General features: G+C 42.0%; 1 protein-coding gene across 1 annotated transcript in view; it reads left to right on the top strand.

Moving 5' to 3' along the window:
* stpg1 (sperm-tail PG-rich repeat containing 1) overlaps positions 1 to 20,882 on the top strand; it is a 48,642-nt gene extending 27,760 nt beyond the window's left edge. Inside the window, exons 5-8 of the mRNA XM_060847163.1 lie at positions 1,232 to 1,343; positions 2,888 to 3,065; positions 9,750 to 9,940; positions 20,467 to 20,882. Of these exons, the coding sequence (XP_060703146.1) occupies positions 1,232 to 1,343; positions 2,888 to 3,065; positions 9,750 to 9,940; positions 20,467 to 20,540 (555 nt within the window). The 3' untranslated portion in view covers positions 20,541 to 20,882. The remainder of the gene's footprint in view (positions 1 to 1,231; positions 1,344 to 2,887; positions 3,066 to 9,749; positions 9,941 to 20,466) is intronic.
* The last annotated feature ends 436 nt before the right edge of the window (positions 20,883 to 21,318 follow it).

The raw sequence follows: 21,318 nt of genomic DNA, 5'->3' as shown, positions 1-21,318 counted from the left end.
AGAATGGGATTAGAACCAACACCACACAGTAGCCCTATGGCATCTGAGATTTTGGGGCAAGATATTTAGATTGCAGAAATAATATGGATAAATAGTTAGGGGGAGATGTAGAATGATGGGATTAACATGAGCACACATGATGAAAAGAAGGAAATTATGTCAGAGTCACATCATTAAATTTTGAAGGCTGGAAGGCAGCTGATGCTCTCACTCAATGCAAAAATAATGGCCTGACTTTCCCCAAAAGTCAGACAGTTATTTCTGCAGCGATGAGTATGGGGATTTTCTAGAATCTCCAACTTGGCTGACTCAATGAGAAATTGAACGTTTATCGATTTAAATTAGAATTCAGAAGGCTCCACTGCAGTTAGGAAATATTCAGCAAAAGATGGCCTATTGACCTAACCCCTGAAGGACTATTCAACTGAGACTTACCCCCTACACACACACACACACACACACACACACACACACACACACACTCTCTCAGCTACACCTTTGGTAGAAGCAGCCGCGCCCACCCCTGGGGTCTGACTTAACAGCTCGACCTAACCCTAGGATCAGAAACGCCCTACTGTCAGAATTCACCTCCTCCTGCAACCTGACCGCCACCCCTCCCATCTTTCCCTGCCACCAGGCCTGAAGTGCCCTTTCCACCACCACTGCACCTGACCACCAAACCCCGCCACTCTCTCACCCCACCCACAGGATCTGACACCTCCTCTACCACAGAATCGAGCAGCATTGTTTTGACAGACTGAACAGAGTCAGGCTCTGCACAGAAAAAAACAGATTGCAAAGTCAATTGGAATGTTCCAAGAATGTGGCAAATGTTGGATTAAAGTAAAGGCAAGGGGTCAGTCATTCTATATATGCAACTTTGTGACGTGCAACCTGAACAGCTCTAGATGACCATGTTTACTTAATAAAAACTTGACTGAACTACTGTCCCAGAGAAGGTGTTATTTTTAACCAGAAAAAAATTAGCACAATGCCATAAAACAAAGATAGTGAAGAATGATTCACTGCAATTATTTTGCCTTAATAGATAAATGTAAAGTGTATGTCGATGTTGTTTCCATTAGTGCCTTTAACAACTTTTAATGTGTTAACTGTTGAAAATTCCATTCGGCCTTACCTATGCTCATAATAATAGATGGAGGAGTTGATAGATGTGTCATTTGATACGTGCAGAAGGATTTCAATCTACTATTTGCAAATCTTTGCACAGGTTTCTAATGTTTATCTTGGGAAAACTAACAATGCCTCTGCTGAATCAGCATTTTTATCACGAACCAGACGAGACCTGATTCCACCAGGCAAACTGAAAGGACCCTCCCCATGTAAGTATATACATTTTATGAATACAAGGAAATAGTCTATGCTTAATTGTTCCACATATAAACATGAGAAGACTGCATTGTTCTGAAAAGAGGTGGGCCATTGACAAAGGATACTTAATGTTTGATCACTTAAGCTGCGGGTGTATGGTCACAGAATCATAGAATCCTTACAATGTGGAAGCAGGCCATTTAGCCCATCAAGTGCATACTAAAGAGCATCCCACCCAGTCCCACCCCCTTACTTTATCCCTGTAAGCCTGCATTTCCCATGACTATCCACCTAACCTGCACAATTTTGGGCTGTGGGAGGAAACCAGAGCACCTGGAGGAAACCCATTCAGACACGGGGAGAATGTGCAAATTCCACACAGTCACTTAAGGGTGGAATCAAATCCAGGTCACTGACCTTGTGAGGCGACAGTTGTGTCACCCTCGTCATAGATCCTAATCATAGATCACGTATAAACTTTTTTTTATTGTTTTGGCCTCTTTCCACTGAGGAAATAACATTCACTATAACTTTCCAAACAAAAAACATCTGCATAAAACGTATTTTAAAGGTGAACAGCATAATGAAATGAGTTAAACAACTTTGTTTTCACACCAAGGTCCTCAGTAAAAATCCAAACCCCATTTACTAGACACCAAGTCTTTTCTGCTAATGTTGCTTTGTTCAGTTTCAAACCGGTTTTTGTTTTGTGAGTAGAAGCCAATGTTGCATGTAATTTTGGGCAAAGTGATACTAAGTTAGCTGTTGTATATCTGACTCATCATTTATTTCAAAAAATGAGGAGGGGGATCTCCTAGTAACCTATAAAATTATAACAGAACTGGATTGGGTAAACTCAGGAAGGATGTTCCTTATTACTCGGGAGTACAGAACCAGGAGTCACTGTCTAAGGATATAGGGTAGACCATTACTGACTGAGATGAGGAGAAATTTCCTCACCCAGAAAGTGATAAGCTGCTAGAATTGTCTTTCAGAGAAAACAGTTGAAGCATTGAATATTTTCAGGAAGGAGATATATATAATTCTTAGGTTTGAAGGGCTCAAAGGGTATAGGGAGACAGCAGGAACAGGAAACTGAGTTGGATGATTGGACTGAATGGTGGAGCATACTCAAAAGGCAGAACAAAATATTTATGCTCATGTTTTTTATGGTTCTATGTATGCTGCTGGGCTGTTTACCTACTGATTGTAGTGCTTCATCTCTCTTATTAGAAGGTCAATAAAATACTTCAGCAACTCTTTTTGTTTTTGCTTTGAGATGAAGAAGAGGAGAAGTGCCGTGTCTATATTTAATACTTTTGTGTCAATGATGCAATGCAGTTGTTGAACAGAGAAATCTGCTTCTGGTCTCTTACTGTAAGAAAGCATTGTAATAGGTAAAAGAGATTTCCTATTTTTGGAATACATCTCTGTGCATGCAACAAGGCTGTTTTGCTGCAGTTGTCCAGGGTTAATAAACAATGAAGATTATCTGTTTGTAAATGTGTGAACTGTATCCTTACTGGTAACGTGTCTGCTTGAAATTCCTTTCCAGGTCAATACAAAGTCAACCATTCTCTGACAAAGGAGTCACCAAAATCCATAGTCTCTTCTTTTAGATCCAAGACAATCCGCCTGAAATATCCAAAGGACTCAAACCCAGGACCAGCAACTTATCAACCCTATAAATCGATGGGACAGGAACAGGTGCAATATGCACATTTGCATCCGTGGTATGTGTAACAGGGTCCACTTGAATGGTAGCTACATTGCCAAATCCAGTAAATCATATTTTCTCAAAGATCTGGTTGTGGAGAAAAATTGACTGCAGATTCCGAGCTTTCAGAAGATGCAACGTTTGGATTGTCTGAGTGTCAAATGAGGGCATTGGGGGGGATGGAAGGGAAGTGGCATCATAAGTTCCCCTGTGCGGATCATTGTTTTAGTTTCTAGTACTGTCATGAACATGTAATTTTAATGTTTTGTAAAGAAAACTAATCTGCCTTTGAAATGGTTGTGGATGGCATCTTACAGGAGTAGAAGGAATGTGATTCATGGAAGCCAAAAACAGAAATTGTTGGACCATCTCAGCATCTGGCAGCATCTGTTCTGCAGCATCTTCTGAAGAAGGGTCACTGGACCCAAAACATTAACTCTGCTCTGGCTCCACAGATGCTGAATTTTTCCAGCAAATTTAGTTTTTGTTTCTGATTTCCAGCATTTGCAGTTCTTTGCTTTGTTTTTGTTGTGGTTTATAGAGAGATTTTTGAAGAATCAGCAAGGAGCATCTTGCTGCATCTTTTATGCTTTGGCAGAGTGCACGGTGAGTCTCTCAATCGACAGTGATGAGTTGCCAATTATGGGGTGTCATTGCTCAGTCGCTTGTTGACAGCCCAGCTCTCCTCATCAGTAATCAGCTCTCTATCTCACCAACATGATAGATGTTGAGAAGACTCAACATGGAAATCAGAGCGGGTATCTGGTGATTTCAGCTTGCCGCTTGCTCTGAAGCAGCTCCATAGTTGGATACAGGGCACCCTCCCTACCTTTTATCTTAGCCTGCTTGGCACACTTTCCTCATTCCTGATGAAGGGCTTATGCCCGAAATGTCGAATTTCCTGTTCCTTGGAGGCTGCCTGACCTGCTGCGCTTTAACCAGCAACACATTTTCATACCAAAATCTCAGGACAATGCTCGAAGGACACCAATCACATGCACACCTTAACCACAGGCATTAGTATTCCAGTTGTACCTTCGGGGCACATCCCCAGCTGATGAGCTGGACCAGGCTACATCTCTGGAGTCTTTGCTCGTTGTCATTGCCCTCACTCACTCTGAGCCTCTCTGGATTCTCATGGCATCCCTGACTTACATTGCACTTGGCTCCTCAGCCTGAGTCACCTGGCTCATGTTACTTCTATTCTGCCTTGCTCTTTAGCATAGATACAAAGTTAGGAAGCTTGACAAGGTTGTCAGTGAGGTTGGTAGAGCCTTGGTGGGCAACGGGTACAGGAGCACAGATAGAGTGAGTATGAGGTAACGGACAGATAAGGGGGCACCTAAACTGACAGTTTGGAGAAGTAGATTGGTCCAATGCCTACAGTGCTGGGCATATCTCCAGATGGCTGAGACATCTTTAACCTGATGGTAATCTTGCAACAGGATGGCATGGTCTGGTGTCTGGTCTCCACTATTGGTCCTGAGGGAAGAGAAAAGCCTGCATGTGTGTCACTCCAGCCTGCAGGACCCCACCATTAAAGGACTGAAAATGTGTTGCTGGAAAAGCGCAGCAGGTCGGGCAGTATCCAAGGAGCAGGAGAATTGATGTTTCAGGCATGAGCCCTTCTTCAGGAATGGGGAAAGTGTGCCAAGCAGGCTAAAATAAAAGGTAGGGAGGAGGGACTTGGGGGAGAGGCGTTGGAAATGCGATAGGTGGAAGGAGGTTAAGGTGAGGGTGATAGGCCGGAGTGGGGGTGGGGGCGGAGAGGTCAGGAAGAAGATTTCAGGTTATGAAGGTGGTGCTGAGTTCGAGGGTTAGGACTGAGACAAGGTGGGGGGAGGGGAAATGAGGAAACTGGAGAAATCTGAGTTCATCCCTAGTGGTTGGAGGGTTCCTAGGCGGAAGATGAAGCGCTCTTCCTCCAAACGTCTGGTGATGCTATGGTCTGGTGATGGAGGGGGAGTCCAAGGACCTGCATGTCCTTCGTGGAGTGGGGGGGGGGCAAGTTGAAGTGTTGAGCCATAGAGTGGTTGGATTGGTTGGTCCAGGTGTCCCTGCGGTGTTCTCTGAAACGTTCCGCAGGTAGGCAGCCTGTCTGCCACCCCCCACCAACCCAACCTCCACTCCCGGCCACCCCCCACCAACCCAACCTCCACTCCCAGCACCTTCCTCTGCAACTGCAATTCTCATCTGAACAAACCGTGAACAGCTTTTGAGAGTTGTGTTTTCTGTCTTGCTGGCAGAACCAATAATGTAAAGGGGCCTAAAGTTTAGGGAGGAGTGCACTGATATTCTAGGCAACATTGATATTAATAATATCTTAGTATCTTAATATCTTCAAAGGAGGCAAAGGAGAAGATTGCTAAGGCCTTGGCAAAGATTTTTGTATTTTCTTTAGCCGCAGATGAGGACCCAGAAGACTGGAAAATAGCCAAAGTTGTTTCATTATTCAAGAAAGGCAACAGAGATAATCCAGGAAATTGTAGGTCGGTGAGCTTTACATCAGTGATGGGAAATTATTGCAGAAGATTTTTTTTGGGACAGGGTTTACTTGCATTGGGGTTATTAGAGATGGCCAGCATGCCTTTATGCAGGGGAAGTCTTGTCTCACAAACTCCCTTGATTTTTTTTTGAGAAAAGACAAAAAAGATTGGTAAGTGTAAAGCAAGAGATGTTGACTGCATGGACTTTATTAAAGCAATTGACAAAGTTGACTCATCCGGAAGATGAAATTGCATGGAATCTGTGGTGAGTTGAATACAAAATTGACTTGGCCAAATGAAGACAGAGGGTAGTTGTAGAGAGGTGTTTTTCTGTGAAGTCTGTGAAAGTGGTGTTCCAAGAGGATCAGTGCTCGGACCACTGTTGTTTGTAATTTATAAAAATGATTTGGATGAACATTTTGGTGGTCTGATCAATAAGTTTGTAGATCACATGAAAATTGGTGGAGTTGTGGATAGCGAGGAAGGATATCAAAGGATGCAGCACGATACAGATTGACTGGAAAATTGAGTAGAGAAATAACAAATGAAGTATAATCTGGACTAGTGTGGGGTAATGAATTTTGACGCGTGAAACATAAAGGAAAGTATATCGTAAATTGCTGGGAATTGCATTGATTTACAGAGGGATCTTCAGTGCAAGTCCAAAGTTCCTTGAAAGTGGCAACAAAAGTTGATAAGGTGGTAAAGAAGACATTCAGCATGTTGGCCTTCATCAGTCAGATCATTGATTAGATTCCCTACAGAGTGGAAACAGGCCCTTCGGCCCAACAAGTCCACACCGACTCTGAAGAGCAACCCACCCAGACCCCTTTTCCCTCTAACTAATGCACCTAACACTATGGGCAATTCAGCATGGCCAATTCACTTAACCTGCATATCTTTGAACTGTGGGAGGAAACCGGAGCACCCGGAAGAAACCCACACAGACACTGGGAGAATGTGCAAACTCCACAGAGACAGTCACCTGAGGTTGGAATCGAACCTGGGACCCTGGTGCTGTGAGGCAGCAGTGCTAACTGCTGAGCCACCATGCCGCCCTAAAGTGAGTATAAAAGTTGCATATTGCAATTGGATAAGATTTGGTCAGTCCACATTTTGCATACTGTGCATAGCTCTGGCCACTACGCTTTATGTGGAGGTTTGGAGACGGTGCCGAAGAAGTTTACCAGGATGTTACCTGGATTTGAGAGTATTGGCTATAAGGAGAGGTCACAAACTTAGATTTGTTTTCACTAGAGCATCAGAGGCTGAGAAGCAACATGAAGTCTATAAAATTATGAAGAGTATGGCTAAGGTGGATAGTCAGAGCCTCTTTCCCAGTTGGAAACGTCAAATACTCAGAGGCATTAGTTTAACGTGAGAGGAGAAAACTTTAAAGCAGATGTGCGAGGTAAGTGTTTTACATAGAGGTGAATACGTGCCAGGAGTGTGCTGTCAGGGAAGGTGGTAGAAGCAGATGTTAAGAGTAAAGTTTAAGAGCCATTAAAACTGCAGAGAATTGAGGGAAATGGACCACATGCAGACAAATGGGATCAGTTTAGAATAACATCATGGTTGGCGTAGATATGGTGGGCTGAAGGGCCTGTTCCTGTGCTGTACTGTTGTATTTGGTCCAATGAGGAAGCAGACCTGTAATGGATGGTGTCCAAACAGGTGTACTTGATACCTGAGAAAAGCAAATCAGAAGACTTTCTTAACAAGAAGAGAATAGGAGTTGTCGAAGTGAAAAGGTGTTTTGGCGGCTGTAAAGGCCTTGATTGCCTGCTGCAGTAAATGGAGCTAGTTATTCCCCAACCAGCCAATCAGAAAGGTATAAACTACATTCTTTCTTTTAAATTTTGAATCTCCTGCCACTTACCATCACAACATGGTACATGCTGGTGTTCATTTGTCTAGTGTTGTATTGTCAGATCTTCCCATCATTACAGTATTATGAACTTATCACAACTCCGCTTGAAGGCAAGTCTGGCTGACAGTGCCACAAACTCCGTCATGGGTAAGGCAAGGAGCTAAACTCCGAATCCATTGCAGCCAGGATGTGATTGAACCCATGCTGTTGGCACTAATCTGGGCCACACCAATCTTCCAGCCAACTGAGCCAACTCAAAGACCTGATGTGGCTACATGTATTTTTACCTCAGTGTTGTACTCAGGAGTTTGGAAATTGGCACTAGAGGCTCCAGTTTTCTTTCTATCGCATAGAAACCAGAAATCTCTCCTGATCTTATTGTCTGCTGTTTGCGTGTGCTCTGAGAGTTTACAGTTTGACACTCAAACTGTTTAGTTTCATTCAAAAGACACCTGCTTTATTAATGACATCCTGACTTTGACCCCGTTTCTGATTCTGAGGCTGTTCACTGTGCCAAAAGGCCTTTACCTTTCAATATGCCCTCCCATATTTGGGAAATATATTCAATAGTTTGTCATTACTTTAGCTGAAAGTAAGCAAGATGCAATGGAGCCTGCTGAATGACTCCCTGCAGAATTTCTCATTCTCGCCTGACTCAGTTAGAAATGATGCCATAAAGAAAAATCCAGAGCCGAACGTTAGAGTGATGTAATTCTCTCTCATGAACTGGTGCTTACAAGCACTGTGCACACTCCATTGGAGCAAAGTTCTACATTGATGGGCTTATTGTTTGTTGATGAATGATCTCTAAAATTGTGGTCTTTAGCATCTTTCAGAAATCAGTTCACTGCATGCAGACTCTATCAATGGTTTCACTTTAAAGAACAATATAAACATTCAGTCCAATGAAATGAACACGCTTTTAAAGTGTATGATGTCTTTTATGTATATTTGCCTTCAGGATATCTATATGTCGTATGTCTCCCAATTTTATTCTTTAATTTGTATGTCCCAGTTGTTCAAACTGATCCCAGGCTGCTGACAATGTCCCTTTCTTCTCTGACAGCAGTTGATTAAAGACACCATGCCTGAATTATTTTCCCACAACAGAAACATACTCGTGAAGTTTCTGGAATGCAATCTTGGTAGTTAGTCTGGATTATGCCTATTGGTGTCATACAACACAAGACCCATGAATGGTTTATGTGGTTCATGGGAAGTCATCTGGTTTAGTTGGGGCTGACAGGTATAAATGTCATAAATGATCCAACTCCGATTTCCGCCTGACCCATTAGGCTGGGTATTCTGGTGTCTGCCCTACATGGAGGATAGTTCCCAGCCCTCCAAACCCAGTCATGCCTCCTTGAAAAAGGGGGGTAGTCACAAAAATGCTGAGAAAAGAAACTATCCTTTTTTAATCCTGATCATCTTCACAGTCTGGATTCCACTAATGGGCCCTACTTTTACTTATCTTATTACCTTTGACATCCAGCCAAATCTAGACTGGTCTAGCAAAAATGGTCTTCATGTGACAGTGCAAAGTGAAAGGAAAGGTTCTGCACTTTTCAAACATGTGAGAAACATCTTAATATGGTGGATGTACAGCTCAAGCAACATGCTGTCAGCAAAACCAATCACGCTGCTCATGGATTTTCAAGGTACGGGGCTATGCTTGACAAGTTCCTAAAGCAGGAAAAAGTGAGGACTACAGATGCTGGAGATCAAAGTCGAGAATGTGTTGCTGGAAAAGCACAGCAGGTCAGTCAGCATCTGAGAAGCAGGAGAATTGATGTTTTGAGCAAAGCCTTCCTGATGAAGGGCTTATGCCCGAAACACCGATTCTCCTGCTCCTTGGATGCTGCCTGACCTTCTGTGCTTTTCCAGCAACACACTCTGGACCAAGTTCCTAAAGCAGCTTGGTTGAAACCAGAAACTCAGTGGAGTGGGGGATTTAAGTAGTTTGTTGACCAATTAACAATATAATTAACGTATCACAAGGTTATGTTGTGCATTTGCAAATCATAATTTTGTGTCTTCTGGAGAACATTTCAAGGCTTGGCTGAATATATTGCTGAAACAAGAGACCAGTTGCCAGCACCTTTCATTTTGCAGTATCAGAACAAATACAAGAATACCAAATTCAAATGGTCACAACAATTTATATTACAGTAGGAAAGGAGGGAGATTGATAGGCAAATAGCTAAAACACTATAAAATTACTTTTTTTCAGTATAGTACACAAAACATTAGGGCTGATTTGCTGTTGTTATGACAGAGACTTGTTGTCTTTTAACAAAATGTTCATTACATCTCATATTGTTCTTTTGTCATTTATCTTTTCTAGGAAGAAACATTATATGTGCATTTCTGCTCCTCCCTTCCCAGTACGCAAAAACCCGACTCCTCCTGGTCCAGGATATTATGACATTGTTGATTTTCATGATCCACCCAAGCACTATATGTCCAATGCTGTATTTGTATCTAACACTAGCCGATGGACTGGGAACGCTCAAAACAAAGATGCCCCTGGGCCAGGTAGGGCGTTCTGATGGTTAGACATCAGGAACAGAATAAGCAAAATATTATAACTGTAAAAATGGATGATTGCCTTTGGTTTTGAAGGTTTGCAAGGCACACAAGAATATGGAAATTATGTCAGAAGCAACTACCCTTATTACAATCAGGTGAAACGTAAGAATCATCTTTCTTTTTAACCCTCGCACGATCGGTCACTGCAAATATTTTTTGCTTTCTTTTTGGCACATTGCTATCATACTTCAATTCAAACATAATTTGCCAGAAAATGACAAAGCCAATTACCAAGGTTTTCTTGAGCAAAAGGAAGAAGAATTTAATTGCCTGTGAACTCCAAGAGAAACAGGCACAAACGCAGTGAATAAGTTTAAAACAAAAAGTGACTAAGATAGAATGGAAGGTAAAAGCTGATGCAACTTTAAGTGCTTAGAGTCTTTGAGATGTGAGAGTGAAAACAGAGTCCACAACTGTTTAGCTGTTGACTTATTTCCTCAGCAGTACTAAAATTTATAAAATTCTGAAGTTCTCAGTGATTGGCTGTTTTCCCACTGCTTTGACACTGGTCACTGACTTCATATACTGAGAGAGAGATTCATCTGTAAGTTCTGTTGTTATGAATCCATATTCTTCCTCCCTCTCTACTCTGTCAAACAAACTACTCAAATATTGTTCATTTGCTTATTGAATACTCTTAGCAATCTTTCATCTCCCAGTATGTGAACCTATTGTGCAAGTGTGAATTAACCAGGAGATTAGATTAGATTAGACTTACAGTGTGGAAACAGGCCCTTCGGCCCAACAAGTCCACACCGACCCGCCGAAGCGCAACCCACCCTTACCCCTACATTTACCCCTTACCTAACACTACGGGCAATTTAGCTTGGCCAATTCACCTGACCCGCACATCTTTGGACTGTGGGAGGAAACCGGAGCACCCGGAGGAAACCCACGCAGACACGGGGAGAACGTGCAAACTCCACACAGTCAGTCGCCTGAGTCGGGAATTGAACCCGGGTCTACAGGCGCTGTGAGGCAGCAGTGCTAACCACTGTGCCACCGTGCCGCCCTTAAACAGTATGTGTATTCCTTGACACTGATTTAGCTGCCTTATTTCACAGTCTGTAGATGAAATGACAATTACATTGTAGCCAATTTATTGTATTCTGTACAGGTCCCCTCAGCGTGCCTCATTCTGTAGTCACAAAACAGCCAATTAAGATCAATATTTGTCCATTTTAAAAATCTCTTTATTCCATGAAGGTTGCAAATATTAACATCAGGTGATGTTAGTTTAGTATCAATAGTCCATTGTCAATACACCAGGCATTGTTTACTGTTTACATTGTTTGCTGCTGATTCTAGGAATATTGGTCAGCTCAATAAGAGACTGACCTAAACCCATCCTAAATTAGATTAGATTAGATTACTTACAGCGTGGAAACAGGCCCTTCGGCCCAACAAGTCCACGCTGACCCTCCGAAGAGCAACCCACCCAGACCCATTCCCCTACTTTTACCCCTTCACCTAACACTACGGACAATTTAGCATGGCCAATTCACCTAACCTGCACATTTTTGGAATGTGGGAGGAAACCGGAGCACCCGGAGGAAACCCACGCTCTCACAGGGAGAGTGTGCAAACACCACACAGACAGTTGCCTGAGGCGGGAATTGAACCCAGGTCTCTGGCGCAGTGAGGCAGCAGTGCGAACCACTGTGCCCCCATGCCACCCATAAATGGACAATACAATAAATATTTTCCACTCCTGACTCAAGCAGAGCCCAGTTAATGACTGATGGCTAGCACATTGAGTCAGATGATGCATACCAGCCTCCAAACAGGAGCAAAAGAGGTTTGAGAGGAGGTTTTATCAAGATATTCAGCAGTGCAGTGAGTGAGAAACAGTTCCCTTTGGTAGAGCTGTTGAGAACCAGAGTATATGGATTTGAGGTGTTTTGCATAAGATTCAAAGGTGACATGACAAACGCACTGGTGAGGGAGGGAGGGGAGGTGGTGGTGGAGACAGGTTCCATTGTCAGTTTCAAAAGGGAACTGAATAAGTTCCTGAAGATCATGCAGTATCACGGGAGAAACAAATGGCAACTTGCAAGGTTGAGCTATTCTTATGAATAGCTAGCACACATTTAGTGGACTGAATGGCCTCCTTGTTTTTACCATTTTATAAGAATTTAATTGGACACCTCTGGGGGTGTAGGGATGGAGACTGATGAGTGCAGCTGCCTGAACTCTACAAGAAAGTATTCTTTTTAACGCAGCAGAGATTGTACAGATAAATGGGCAGAGTGACACCTTGGCTCTTCAAACTATCTGGTGAAGGATGTTTCATTTGGGTCATGTAGTGGTGTACCTACTCTCCATGGTCCCAAGCAAATATGGTCCTCTCCAGTTACCTCTGAAAAATTCCTGCTGACTCACAGGAAATGATTGACAATATATGTTTTGCATGCCATTAAGACAAATGATGAATCAGACTGACTGTGCTGGCTGAGGTTTTGGCAAGTTATTGTTTATTAATTCCCAGGAAGTCAAATACAAACGCAGAATGATTACAAAACAGTTTTGTCTCTCAGTAAAACCACAGATGAACCTTATTTTAAAGCCTGTTCTTGGAATGTAGGTGTTGTTGGTCAGGCTGACATTTTTTGTGCACACCTAATTGCCCCTACAGTCTTCAATAATTACAGTCCTTGGACTGTATGGTCACCCACAGTGGTGTTGGGGAGTAAGTTCCAGGATTTTAGCTCAGTAATAGTGGTTTTATGGTTCCAGGACAGGATTCTGTGAGACTTGGAGGGGAACTTGCAAGTCATGCTCATTCCATGCCTTTGCTGCCTGTGTCCTTCAAGATGACAGAGGATTGTGAGTTTAGAAAGTGCTGTCAAAGGGGCCTTTCATTGAGTAACCTTTTAAACCTGTGAAACACAAGTAAACACTAAACTTTAAGAACATTGGCACACTTGTAAAGCTTTGAGAGCTGTGTGAAGACGGATCTCTTTTTGAGAAAAGTAAAGATATTTTACAAACTGTTGTTATTACAACCACATAGCTTTTAAGGATAAGAACATTTTTTTTTCCACTTTGACAGCAAAATATCCAAAACATGCATGACATTTCAATTCGGCTGTTTCACAATATGTTATGATTTAGAGACACTGTTGTTGGACTGGGGTGTACAAACTTAAAAATCACACAACACCAGATTATAGTCCAACAGGTTTATTTGGAAGCACTAGCTTTCGGAGCGCTGCTCCTTCATCAGGTGGTTGTGGAGTATAAGATCATAAGACACAGAATTTACAGCAAAGGTTTACAGTGTGATGTAACTGGAGTTACATATTGAAAAATACCTGGTTTGTTTGTTAAGTCTCTCATCTTTTAGAAAGACCTTTCATATGTAAATCGCAGAACTGTTAAAGTTACATTCTCAAGTAAACTTTAGCAATTGGTGTCACGTTGGCCCAGATAATGCAATGAAGGTGTGAGGTGCCCTGTGTGAGACTGTCTGTGCCACAGTATTCAGGTTCATTCTCATCTTAAAAAATGAGAATCTTTTTCAGAAAGATTTTACAGAATCTTACATGGATTCATGCAGTTTTTGAGCAAAATAAAATATAATTCTGCAAGTACAAATTCACCCCATAAACTTAGATGTGTATGTGTGCATGTGAGCGTGTGTGGAGTGGTGGGGTGTTGCAAGTGTCTGTGAGAGAGTATGTGTGTGAGTGTGAGTGTAAACGGGTATAAGTCTGTGAGAGGGTGCGTGTGTGCGTATGAGTATGGGAGTGCATATGTGAGCATATGAGAGAGAGCTTGTGTATGAGGGAGGGTCTGCATGAGTATATGGGTCTGTTGGAGTTTGTGTGTGTCTGTGGTAGTGTGTGTAGAAGTGTCTGTGTGTATGTTTGTCTGTCGGAGTTTGTGTGTGTCCTTGTGTAGTGCAGTGCGGTCACCTGTAGTGTGACATGACCCCACTGCATGACACAAGGTTGAGGCCATCCCCACTGGTACTGAACTTGGCTATCAGCTTCTGCTTGGCCACTTTTCGCTGCTGTCTTTCCTGAAGTCCGCCTTGGAGGACGGTCACCTGAAGGTCCAAGGTCGAATGTCCCGGACCGTTGAAATGTTCTCTTGACTGGGAGGGAACACTCCTGTTTGTTGATTGTTGTGCGATGTTCATTCATCTGTTGCCATAGTCTCTGTTGAGTCTTGCCAATGTACCATGTCTCAGGGCATCCTTGCCTACAGTGTGTGAGATAGACAACATTGTCTGCACAGTGATATCAATGAGTTTCATCCCACCATCAAACTCACCATGGACTACTCTCTACTATCTGTCTCATTCTTGGACACGTGCATCTCTATCAACGATGGTACCTCAGCACCGCACTCTACTGCAAACCCACAGATAACCTCACGATGCTACACTTCCCCAGCTTCCACCCAAAACATATTAAAACAGCCATCCCCTTTGGACAAGCCCTACGCATACAAAGGGTCTGTTCAGATGAGGAGGAATGTAATGGGCCCCCTGGAAGTACTCAAGAATGCCCTCATAAGAACCGGGTATGATGCTCAACTCATCGACCACCAGTTCCAAAATGCTACAGCAAGAAACCATAATGATCTCCTCAGGAGACAGACACGATCTGCAACTGACAGAGTACCCTTCGCTGTCCAGTACCTCTCAGGAGCCGAAAACCTACGCCATGTTCTTCATGACCTGCAACACACGATCAACCTTTCCCATGCCTCCATGTCTCGCCTTAAAACAACCCCCAAACCTTAAACAGATTAGTGTTGTAGCAAACTGCCCAGCTTTCAGGACAACACAATACAACATTGTCATGGTAGGCACTGCAAGATGTCTCAGAGTGTGGACACGGATACCACCATGTACGTGGCAGATACTCATGCAACTCAGCCAATGTTGTCTATCTCATACGCTGCAGGCAAGGATGCCCTGAGGCATGGTACATTGGCAAGACTGAGCAGAGGGCTATGGCAGCAGATGAATGGACACCACACAACAAACACCAAACAGGAGTGTTCCCACCCAGTTGGAGAACACTTCAGCAGTCCAGGGCATTCGACCTTGCACCTTCGGTTGACCATCCTCCAAGGACTTCGGGACAGGCAACAACACAAAGTGGCCAAGCAGAGACTAATAGGCAAGTTCAGTACCCATGGGGATGGCCTCAACCGGGACCCTGGGTTCATGTCACACTACAGATGACCCCACTGCACGACACACACACAGACAGATGGACACACACACACACTCTCCTAGACACATACACACACACAGATTTATATCCTTTACACTCTCACACGCACTCTCTCAGACACTCATACCACACCGCACGCACGCGCACACGCACCCACACAGACAGACACTCCTACACACACAGTGCCACAGGTATACACACACTCCTACAGATTCAAACACTCACACAGACCCTCTCTCATACACAGCTGAAAATGTGTTGCTGGTTAAAGCGCAGCAGGTCAGGCAGCATCCAAGGAACAGGAAATTCGACGTTTCGGGCATAAGCCCTTCATCAGGCACAACCTCTCTCTCATACGCTCACACACACACTCCCACATACGCACACACGCACCCTCTCACAGATTTATTATCCTTTACACTCACACTCACAGATATACACATACTCTCTCACAAACACTCATAAGACCCCCCGCAACCCCCCCCCCCCCCACACACACACACACACACACACACACGTTTATGGGGTGAAGTTGTACTTGCAGAATTACATTTTATTTTGCCCAAAAACTGCATGAATCCATGTAAGATTCTGCAAATCCATTTTTTAGATTAGAATCAATCTGGACATTGTAGCACAGACAGTCTGACACAGGGCACCTCACACCTTCAATGGCATGACACCAATTGTTAAAGTTCACTTGAGTATGTAACTTTAACAAGTTCTACGATTTACATATGAGAGAATTGAAACCAACATGGTCATTCTAAAAGATGAGAGATTTAACAAACAATCCAGGTCTTTTTCAGTATATAATTTCAGTTACATCACACTTTAAACATTTGCTCCAAATTCTGTGTTTTATTATCTTATGCTCCATAATCACCTGATGAAGGAGCTGCACTCTGAAAGCTAGTGCTTCCAAATAAACCTGTTGGTCTATAACCTGGTCTTGTGTGATTTTCAACCTCACAATATGTTGTAACTGTTGACAAGTCAATTTGCAAATACCAGACAAGATGCAAATAAGTCCATTCCCATTGTTCTTGCTAAGATACATTCACACTGCCATTTCCCTTATATGTTGCAAGGCTTCAGCAAAAATAAGCCAGCTATGTTGAAGGAAGTATTTGGTTCTTGTTTAAAATTTCCTGTTTTGCATTTGGTAGCTGGGTAAACATTACATTTTTCTACCCTTTGTCGGTGAATTTAGTGAGTGGAGGTGGAGAGGGGTGGGTGAGGGTGGAGGATAGCTGTGTCGAATGGGACTGGTGATAGTGGATTACCAGTTTAATTTTCCTTGAATTGCCATTTATCCATTAGTTCTTTTCCACCATTCAATGTTTGGAATGACTGCCAGATATTCAGAAATTAGCTTCAGCAAAAGACTGAAAGAAGTTTTGCCTTAATAAATAATCACTTCCTTTATGTGGCAAATTTCTTTATCTTCATTTTCCCTCCCAGTTCTTAAAGGATATTAGATGTTAGACTTTACGCTTATGCATTCAATATTCAGTCTTTCAAAGAGAACACCTTCCAAATACAGAAATAAGCTTACCTTCAAAACTCACACTGGGTCAACTCTTTCTGAATATGTAATACAGGCCAATTCAGACAGGGTTACGTAAAAATTGCAAAGAGTAAAAGAAAGCAGTTTAATTCAGATAAATGCAAGGTGCTGCAATTTGGGAAAGCAAATCTTAGCAGGACTTATACACTTAATGGTAAGGTCATAGGGAGTGTTGCTGAACAAAGAAACCTTGGAGTGCAGGTTCATAGCTCCTTGAAAGTGAAGTTGCAAGTAGATAGGATAGTGAAGAAGACAGTTGGTATGCTTTCCTTTATTGGTCAGAGTATTGAGTACAGGAGATGGGAGATCATGTCGCGGCTGTACAGGACATTGGGTAGGAGTATTGCGTGCAATTCTGGTTTCCTTCCTATCGGAAAGATATTGTGAAACTTGAAAGGGTTCAGAAAAGATTTACAAGGATGTTGCCAGGGTTGGAGGATTTGAGGTATCGGGAGAGGCTGAACAGGCTGGGGCTGTTTTCCTTGGAGCGTCGGAGGCTGAGGGGTGACCTTATAGAGGTTTACAAAATTATGAGGGTCATGGAAAGGATAAATAGGCAAAGTCTTTTTCCTGGGGTCGGGGAGTCCAGAACTAGAGGTCATAGGTTTAGGGTGAGAGGAGAAAGATATAAAAGAGACCTAAGGGGCAACTTTTTCATGCAGAGGGTGGTATGTGTATGGAATGAGCTGCCAGAGGAAGTGGTGGGGGCTGGTATAGTTGCAACATTTTAAGAGGCATTTGGATGGCTATATGAATAGGAAGGGTTCGGAGGGATATGGGCCAGGTGCTGGCAGCTGGGACTAGATTAGGTTGGGATACCTGGTCAGCATGGACGGATTGGACTGAAGGGTCTGTTTCCATGCTGTACATCTCTACAACTCTATGACTCTTAAGACAGCAAAAAGGAAAAATGCTAGAAAAACAGAGAGAAATATCAGACCAGAACAAGAGGAATTAATCCTGTACAGGTGGAGCAAACTTAACACCAATAACAGAAATGATGAAATGTTTGTGATTTTTACCCCCAGCTTGTAGAATGTGTTGAGGAAGGGTTTGAGGCAGAAGAGTTAGGATGGGCACTGAAATACTTTAAAAGTTGGCTTTATATAAAACAAAATCTGTGCCTAAAATAACTATCTGGGGCCATAGCATTACTTTGTCGAGGCCATAGTCAAGGAACTGAGAAATGAGCTGACCCAGCTTGTCACTGTAACGTTTAACTCCAGCAACACTTCCTCATCCACATGGACAGGAGTGCAAGTTAGAGGTTTCGGGTGTCACAGTTCTTGGTGATTGTAGCGATCGTTGTCTTATTGCGAGACATTATTAAAGTGCAAAGTACATATCATTGTGCTGTACCATGTTAAACTAGGAGAAAGTGAGGACTGCAGAAGCTAAACTAGACAGCTGTTTAGTCCAAATCTCCTTTGGATGGTCAGCTTATTTCTGTATTTGGAAGATGTTCTCTGTGCACATTGAAAGACTGCACATTTAATGCATAAGTGTAATTTCTAACATCTAATATCCTTTAAGAGCTATGATAGAAAATAAAGGTAAAGAAATTGACCACATAATGCAAGTGATGGTGTGATCAGGGCCAGCATACAGAAGCTAACCTGAGATTGATCATCAGGTTTCATTGTAGTCACTTGGTGAGCTTTTGCCACTCATCATGTCTCCAGTAGTACCCTGCTCGTTAGAAAGTTTTCAATTTCAGGCAAGGTATTTTCTCAGCAGCAACCTTAAGGTAGGTCCTGGTAGAGGAATGATAGGAGAATGGGAAAGGACCAAGCATCAGTCCTCAAAAATACTGTACACCTACAAAGACGTCTGGAGCATTTAAACAAAAGCTGATAGACGTTGGCCTCTAGTTATGTTAGCTCATTCTGTATGATGCCAGTTCATTTAGTGTAGGGTCCTGAAATACATTTGTAAGGGACCACAAACATTTTTCAGGCTAATGCCCACAAACACCTGAGCAACTACACATGCTAACATTTCACTGTTCATACCTTTAGTGCTGATCATACCCTTAGCAGTTCAAAGTTGATTCATATTGCGAAATAGCCATAATGCAGCTAATAGTTCAACCTCTCCATGTTTTAATGCTGCAATTCCTTATAAATGTATTTTTGATTTCTTTATTTAACTCCAAAATATGATGTAATTTCCTTAATCATAGAGCATTGACATTTTCATCAGCATCACGGTCATGGACTTCCTTCCATTTGAAGTTTCTGTTCAGTAGATGTCACCAAGTCAGGGTCAAATACCCTTGCAAGACACATTAAAACCAGCCTGATTATGAATACTTCAGATTCCTTATCACAATATGTTGATAAATAAAACTGTTTTTTTCTCATGGATGATGAGGCAGTTGGTTATTTTCAAAGTTTGGCTGTGGTAAGAGCATGAGAGTAGACTAAAGTCAAGCCTTTTCAAGACAATGGTGAGATGGAGAAGTGATGATTTGGAGATGCCGGTGTTGGACTGGGGTGTACAAAGTTAAAAATCACACACCAGGTTATAGTCCAACAGGTTTAATTGGAAGCACACTAGCTTTCGGAGCAGCGCTCCTTCATCAGGTGATTGGGGAGGGCTTGATCCTAACACAGAATTTATAACAAAAATTTGCAGTGTGATGTAACTGAAATTATACATTGAAAGATTGATTGTCTGTTAAGCCTTTCATCTGTTAGAATACAGTGATAGTTTCACTTCTTTCATGTGTAAATCACAAAACCCTTCTTTTTAAAGTTGCATTCTCGAGATGGAGAAGAGTTGTATTTGGTCGTATGTACCATATCTGACAGCAAAAAAAAACCTTGTCAGAGGCTTTCCCACATCTCATGACACAAGAAAGCCAAAGCATATGCCTTTTTCAATTGGTAGTTTTTCATGTAACAGGTTGCTAGTCCATCATCAGATGCTATAGCTTCAGAGACACTACTCTGCATCAACCGTGGCCTGGAAATTCTCACACTGTTACTGCCTACTATAAACTTCTTGCAAAGATTTAATATGCTTATATTAAGGACATTGATAATTGATAAAATACACTTTGATGGCCATCAAGACCTACAGTGAGACTTCCAAGTTTTCTGGCACTACCTAGTGTACCACAAGATTCCCTTCTGTTGAGATAAGATGAAGAAAGCACACTAAAACTGTGAATTGTACTCATCATCAGTCAAACTAATTCAACAGGGTAGAAGAGGCAGGCCACCACAGCTCCATTGGATCAAATTGCCTGCTAAACCCATGATTGCTTGTGCCATCCAGTGAGCTAAATCTAAGCAGAGAGCAAATGGGAATGTCACACTAATTTAGTTATGTAGACAAAATTTGCCAATTTATGTAAATGAATTACTAATTCAGCTAAAGAGCCAAGGATTATTGTTACTTCTCAGAAAGAGAGAAGATTAAAATGTGGAGAAGCAAGTTCTTATATTTTCTCTCTCCCTTTCCCTGAAATCCAGAATTGTCAATCCTTGAAAAATGTGATTAGTAAAGTCAGTCTGGGCTCTGTTCTTTTAAATGGATCTTCAGTGCTTTGAAGTTTAATTATTGCAGCAAGTGTATTTTTTAGTCATTCTATATGGTATCTGCCAGGCTAGAAATAATTATCAACAAATCTTAATTGAAATACTAGTTGAAACACTTCCCAAATGCTATCAGGTAGTAATGCTTATCTGTTCTGCTTTTCACAGCCTCCTATGCACCAAAGAAAAGTGGAAAACAGTCTTTCCTGTACAACACTGATAACAAATGGGTGCCATCATAGATATTGAGGGAGAAACAAGCAAGGACTGATGCACTTTTCATTGATTTCACTTCAAATCAGCTTATCAGATGCAAGCTGTGCTTTGGTGGCATTGGACATGAGCATGGAGTCATCATGGATTTAAACATAATTCTACTACTGAAAAATATGATCAAGTATTTGAATTTATCATTAATCTTCGGTTGGAGACAGTTTCAGTTGCATGTATTATCTATCTTATGATAGATCTCATTCCTAATCAAGTCTAAACATTTTTAGAAAAGAAAAACAACATTATTGCTTTCTCCAGGAATCAGTTGTTATGCCAAACCTGCTAATGAGTCAGTTTTCATGTGAACTTATATAATCCATGCATGCATTGAAAGCATAATGTTGTGATCATTTAATATTTATTTATTTATTTACTTCAAGCAAACATTTTTAGTAACACTTATTTTCCAAGGTAAAATTCCATTATTATGGCAGTCAGAATTTGGGGAGACCATAGTGATTCAATACTGCCCGAAGCAATGATTCTGTCAAAGTCATTAGTGTTGTACCAATTGAACTTTTTACATTGTTGTTGTATCTGAATAAACAGAATCATTGTGGTAATAATGAGCCATTTTGCTGAACCTTCTTAACATTGGTCTCTTTGTAAAGAACTTGATCATTTGACCTAATATCATGATGGATGTATACTGCAGATCCTGAAATCTGAAATAAATACAAAAAAATGCTGGAAACAGTCAGTAGTCTTGTGGAATCAGGGTGAGAGAAACAGTTACGATTTCATGTC

Source organism: Hemiscyllium ocellatum, chromosome 30 (assembly GCF_020745735.1).
Source record: "Hemiscyllium ocellatum isolate sHemOce1 chromosome 30, sHemOce1.pat.X.cur, whole genome shotgun sequence".
Lineage (NCBI taxonomy): Eukaryota > Metazoa > Chordata > Chondrichthyes > Orectolobiformes > Hemiscylliidae > Hemiscyllium > Hemiscyllium ocellatum.
The sequence above is the reverse complement of the archived record's forward strand: the minus strand, read 5'-3'. Positions and strand labels throughout refer to the sequence as shown.